The following is a 6,522-nucleotide window of genomic DNA, read 5'->3' as shown; positions in this document are numbered from 1 at the left end:
TTTCATGAAGGAACCAACTGTGCCAAATGCTGCTGAGAGGCCTAAAAATGGGATCATATTGTTTTGCAACCACTTTTTATTTTCTTAAACTACATAATAAATTTGAACATCTCAATGGATATATTAGTATAAAATTTTAATAGATGCAGTTTATTTTTATTTTTTTTTGCCTTTATAAACAATGCAGCAACTTGTAGCCATCTCTTTAAGAACATCCAAATAATTTCCTTAGGATAAATTCCAACATATGGAATTGCTTGAACAAGAGTGTCCATGACTTTAAGGCTTTTGCATATCATCAAGACTGCTTTTACTCAATGATCAACAGTACAATAGAGTGTCCATTTCTGGCAGGGGTTATTGTATTCATTTCTCTCTCTTTTTTTTGGCCAACTTTATAGGTGAAACTCGAACTTACATTTGACTACTAAGTAATTTTTAATAATATATTTATTGATTTTTAAAAATTTTTTTTTTTTTTACAGAGAGGAAGAGAGAGGGATAGAGAGTTAGAAACATCGATGAGAGAGAATCATTGATCAGCTGCCTCTTGCATACCCCCTTATGGGGATGTGCCTGCAACCAAGGTACATGCCCTTGACCGGAATCGAACCTGGGACCTTTCAGTCCGCAGACCAACGCTCTATCCACTGAGCCAAACCAGTTTCAGCAGACTATTAAGGAATTTTAACCTATTTTCTATCTTCAATGGCAATCTGCATTTTTTGGTAAATTTTCCATTGATGTTCTTAGTTCACTTTTCTATTGGTCATATAATTCTTTTTCTGATTAATTCCTATGCAAGGGGTTCCTGTGTACTAAGGATATTAATCCCGTTTTCTGCCATATGTATCGTTTGTTATATGACTTTTAATTTTATTCCTGGCATTTGATGTGTTAAATTTTTATGTAGTTAAATCATCAATATTTTGATTTATGACTTTTACCTTTGTCTCATTTAGAAATTCCTTCTCTCCCCAAGATTACAAAATGAATACATGAAATTTCTAAAGTGATTTGTTAGTGAAGCTATTTATCTTCTGCTTTAGGAAAAATTGTCCTCCCCAAAGTTTTCTTGCTTTCTTCTGCCTCCTGAGAGTACATTTTTAAAGGAACTTATTAGAATCTGTTTCCACCAAAGTCCTATTAAAGTCACATCAAAAGAATAGAACCCAATAATGTTTGGACCCAATAGAGAAAAAAGTAAGCCTAGCTTTGGGATGAGGAAAAACACAAGTTAAAAGATATTATGTGTGTCACAGTTAGATCTTTTTTAGAATGCTGCTATTTCATAGCTTTCATTAAAAGACTGGAAGAAAATTCGACTCGTTTATTTCAAACCTAGCCATCATTTTTGTTTTTAATTGCAGATTTAATCTGTTGCCGGATGTCACTCCACTATCTACTGGTGTTAACTGATGACAGAGCCTGATCTGGCACAGTACAGATATTTAAGTGATTAAGAAAGGCTTAAAGATCAGCACCTCTTTATAATGCCTCTAGCTACACATGACTTAGTAAGAAAATACTGTTGGTGGTATAAGACTATGGCTCTGGAGTCAGGCCTTGACTGAAGCCCAGCTCTGCCGCTATTACCTACGGGACCTTGCAAGTCCCTGACATCACCACACCTCCATTTTCTGTTCTTTATAACAGGGAACTCCTCAGACCTACCTTGGACTCAGTGCAAGGATTAAATGAGATAATGCATGGAAAGCGCTCAGCACATACAGTAAGTAAACAGTAAATGTCAGCTTCTAGTATTACTTGAGCTGCGTTTACACGTATTTATAAATTCTGTAAGGGTTCCGTTACCTCTTTTGCTAGTTTCTGTCCTTGTTCCACACATATAGGCTTTTCTTTCATATCATTCAGTCTTGCTAAAGTTTTGGGGTCATCGCGGAGATCAATCTAATGAAGAAAGGTCAATAATGTCCCATATAATTACAAATCTTTAAAGATGAATCCAAGCATGGAGCCCCACTTAATTCCCACATACCAGTAAAAGATTAAACAAAGGATCTTAACTTTTTAAACCAAGATAATTGCTTTCTTTCAGCACTACATTTTCAAAAAAAAAAAATGTAATAGATTTTCTCATCACTTACAACTGAGCTTAAACACACGTATCATTTGTTAAACCTTAGGACCATTGGTCTGAGAGCAACACCACAAGATAGACCAGATAGCGTTTTCTTAAAAGGGTAAGATCAAAGCAGACATACCTGAGTTCCTATTAATAAGAAAGGTACATTTGGTGCATATTCCTTAAGTTCTGGTACCCATTCCTCTTTCACATTTTGAAATGAGGCTGGATTCACCACAGAGAAGCATATAAGGAAGACATCAGTCATTGGATACGATAAAGGCCTCAGACGATCATAGTCTTCCTAAGGAAAGAAGAAAAACCTAATTATTTCCATTTCTTCAATTGACTCATAATATGTCCATTACATTAACATGGTCAAAGACACACATTAAGACTATCCCACAACTGAAATGCATGGCACGATACATAAAAAAAAGATAATGCCCATTTGTTTTTGTTATTTCTCCTTTTGAAGTTCTGAACACCAGTGGGGTAAAAATATGACAAGATCATTGACAACTACAGTGAAACTTGGAGAAAATATATTGCGATTACTAAAGCTGTCACTGGAAACATTTTTCACTGAAAAGCCTGCACGAAGAATTGGTTATAGCTAGATGTAGTCTAAGTGTTAACATTTATAATAACTAGCATGTAGTGAAAGTTTATTGTGTCAGGGACTGAGCCATATGCTCTCCCAAGTATTACGTATTAAAGCTCCCTAACATCTATGATAATGTAAGTTTCCTTATCCCTGTTTTCCAGTTGAGAAAATGAAGGTACAGAGTTAAATAACTTCGGTGGGAATGTGTATAGCCAATAAGTAAAAGAGATGGGATTTCAACCCTGGCAATTTTACTACAGAGCCTATGCCTTACCCACCATACATTTTCTCTGAGACCTTAAATCTTTGCTTTCCTATTAATATAGATTTTTTAAAATTGTGTGTGTTGTGTGAAAATTTAAAGATAGAAACATATAGAGGAAATTGACACAAAAACCTTTTCTCTCCAATTTCCATTGCCTTCCTGAAATGGAGTTGTTCTCATGTGTACCTTTCTAGTTCTTTTTCTATGCATGTATATACCTACAACTATACACATGCAAACTTCTGCACTAGAAAAGACTGTGCAATCCATGCTGTCCTGCACCCTTCGGTATGTCTTAGAGGTCTTTCCAGACCAGAATGCGTTAGACTGCCATGAAAGTCTAAACTGCTGCCTGAATGTGGGGCTAACGGATCAAATATTAAGAACACCTGGCACTCGGAGTTTCAGCAGCAGTATTTCTCTTGTGGAACAAATTTTCTTGCATGCTTTCTTCTAACGTTTTTCTCAGTGAAATGTTCAGCACAAGCATATTCAGGTCTCAACGTTCTGGAATTAATCCTTCTGTTTCTCTGTGATGCTTCCACAGCCCAGAGGCCTGGGCACTGAAAGATTTCTCAGGTGCCGGCTATTGCAGGACAAGAAGGGAAAAGCCATGCCCAACCTTCCTCACCCTTTATTTTTAAAAGTGGAGGCTTCTCACTGGGTTTTAATAACGCAGTGCTCTGCTTCTAAGAAATTAATAAATAGCCCGGCCCCAGTGGCTCTGTGGTTGAGCATCCACCTGTGAACCAGGAGGTCACGGTTTGATTCCCAGTCCGGGTATGTGCCTGGGGTGTGGGCTCAATCCCCAGCAGGGGGTGTTCAGGAGGTAGCTGACCAACGATTCTCTCTCCTCATTAATGTTTCTATCTCTCTCTCCCTCTTATTCTCTGAAATCAATAAAAAAAAAAAACCTAATAAATAAATCAAGTAATGTGGGTATGAAGCATGTTGCACCCCAGCCAATTACTATCAAAGGACTGATACTAGAATATGTCTTTAAAAATCAGTTTGAGGGTGAGATAGTACGATTAGGCGCATTAAATATATTTTCTGTACTCTGCTGCCTATTTCAAGCTGATTTTTTAAAAAACATATTCTAATAAGGGGGAAAGTGACAGCATTTAATCTCAGCATCCACCCGGCAACTCTACATCCCAGAGAGAAAACTTGGCATGCCCAGGGAATGGGGCACTCTTCTTCAAAACCTCTCCTCTTCCATATTTAGATCTCCAATTTTCACAGAATTAGAAATGGGGATACTATCTCATAGGATTATGAGGAATAAATGAAAGAATGCAACTCAATCCCTCGGCATAGTGCCAGGCACGTAAAAACCTCCAATGCTTCCACATAAATTCTGTATCCCGTGGGAAACTGGCTCCTCTATCCTTCCATAAAACCACGCAGTGTCCCAGCAGTCCCACTCCAGACCTGGTTTTGCATCTCTCTCCAACCACAGAGAAGAAACTCCTTTAGTGAGAAATAAAATTTCTACACTGGCATCAGAACACACAAATCAAACTGCGGTCTCTTGAGGACAGCATCATTTTCAGATTAATAAAAGAGAATATTATTACTGTACTAATTAGTCACTTGAGGACTCAAGAGCCTTAAGACTATTTAAAATGTAACCAAATATATATGTCTCTAAGAAAACCAAATGAGATTTTTAAATGAAATTTTACTTTTCAAGCACGTTTACCTCATCTGGGAAATTGAATGTGCACTCTTTCTCTAGAAGGGTATTGCAAAGAATAAAAAGAAAATGAAGGCACAACAATTCTCTGGATATGCCTAATAATATTAATGCAAATATTCTACAGAACATTAAGTGTTGTATGTTTGCTTTCATAACCATAGAGAGAGGCCTGACTTTCCTCAATGAGAGACATGAGGGCACAAAGGAAAGAAATCAGACTAATCACCTCTAGATATTTGTTAAATTGCAGGTTTTGTTAAAATAATTAAAATGTGAAGGATCTGGGTTATAAAAACACAAGACAAAGACAAGTGCATTTAGAACTCCTTAAAGACAAATGTTACCTCTGAAATCTGAACAACCTAAAATGAACTCGGCCTGTACTCTCCAACTAAATAATTGGCAGTTATTATAAGAATGAGAGCCTCTGCTTCCATCTAGCCTGAGTAATTAGAAGTCTAATAATAGCATATTAAAAAAATAAATTATCTCCCATGCATCCTGTACCCTGCATCATATAATATTGTTTATATCCACTGTGCAGTATCTTGAATAAACTTACGGTGAAAATCTGGATTTGGGGATGAATACAGTTCATTTCTAGCTATCTAGTTTAAATTGACAACACAAAGAAAGTTAAGCGTGGGACAACTGCCCTTCATCTTAAATAGCCACTTATCAAAGTCAGTAACTTCCCAAGGCCAACTCTTTAGTGGTCTTCTTAATTAACAAACCAATTATATTTTAGTTCTTTAGAAGAAGATAGGGTTTTAGATATTTCGACATGGTAACTGGAACTTTCATAGGAGTAGAGAAAACCATATTAAAGATAACTACTGGTCTTACATCAAAAACATGAAAAACCATCATGAGTTCGATCAGCAGGATTATCAGAGCGATTAGTAAAAGCTTTAGTTTCTGAGCAACTGGCTAAGTACCAGAAGTGTCAACTTTTTTTTAGAAATGCCTTCTGGTAGCTTAGTGATTAAGCTCTTAGCTCTTGTCAAGAGTCTTTGATCTTCGATGATGACAGCCTTAACCCTGGAAAAATATCACACACTTACAACCTGACAAGATTCCTCCAACAAAAAGGGACTGAATAAAAGTGTTCTGAGAGGAAAGAAAAGACCTTTAAGTGGAACAACTGCAGCAAGTGACCATATAGGCAGCCAGCAGTGCCCATGTCCATCCCTACTTCTAAACGACCTTTGTCCCCCCATGTGAACCTGGTGCTCTCTCCTACTTTAGTGAATTCTCTTTAAAATACCTATTTTTTAGATGTGTATGCCTATTTAAATACATATCCAAACATGAATTTTAAGTAAACCCACTCACATCAGATAATACAGCCCCTACCATGCTCTGTTAACTGGTATGCTATCACACCCTGGTCACGTAACATTAATTAGCAAAAATTTATTGAGATCATATTGAGTCTGCATGGAAGACATAATTACAAGGAATAACTTCTCTCTGGAGCTTACAGTTTAGTCGGGAGTTCAAGATATATACATATAAAATGACAGGCACATACAATAATGGGGAAAATAAAAGTGGAAACTGGTCAGGTAAACATATAAATGCTTAATCCAAAAAAACTTTAATAAGCACCTACTATGTGTCCAGAATAGTATGAAGTGCAATCATTAGCGAAATGAAAGAGGGACAAGGTTCTGATCATTCTGATTTATATAACACCCTTATAATTTATACATTTGCAAAGCTCTGTCATAAGATATTTGTATGTTAAAAACAAGGCAACCAGCTCAAATGAGCAATAATAGTACCCACTATGTGCTCATGCACCTCACTAGAACTTTGCAGACCTCAAAGCTATATGTTAGAAGAGAAGAAGAAATTCC

The 6,522-nt window shown here is 36.7% G+C and overlaps 1 protein-coding gene across 1 annotated transcript in view; it reads right to left on the bottom strand.

Annotated features, from left to right (window-relative positions):
* Positions 1-6,522, bottom strand: part of RHOQ (ras homolog family member Q) — a 34,442-nt gene that overhangs the window by 5,057 nt on the left and 22,863 nt on the right. The window contains exons 3-4 of the mRNA XM_084901031.1: positions 2,226-2,390; positions 1,816-1,911 (exon numbers count right to left, since the gene is read on the bottom strand). Of these exons, the coding sequence (XP_084757157.1) occupies positions 1,816-1,911; positions 2,226-2,390 (261 nt within the window). The remainder of the gene's footprint in view (positions 1-1,815; positions 1,912-2,225; positions 2,391-6,522) is intronic.

Source organism: Pipistrellus hanaki (genome assembly GCF_964339955.1).
Source record: "Pipistrellus hanaki genome assembly, chromosome: 12".
Taxonomy (NCBI): Eukaryota; Metazoa; Chordata; class Mammalia; order Chiroptera; family Vespertilionidae; genus Pipistrellus; species Pipistrellus hanaki.
The sequence above is the reverse complement of the archived record's forward strand: the minus strand, read 5'-3'. Positions and strand labels throughout refer to the sequence as shown.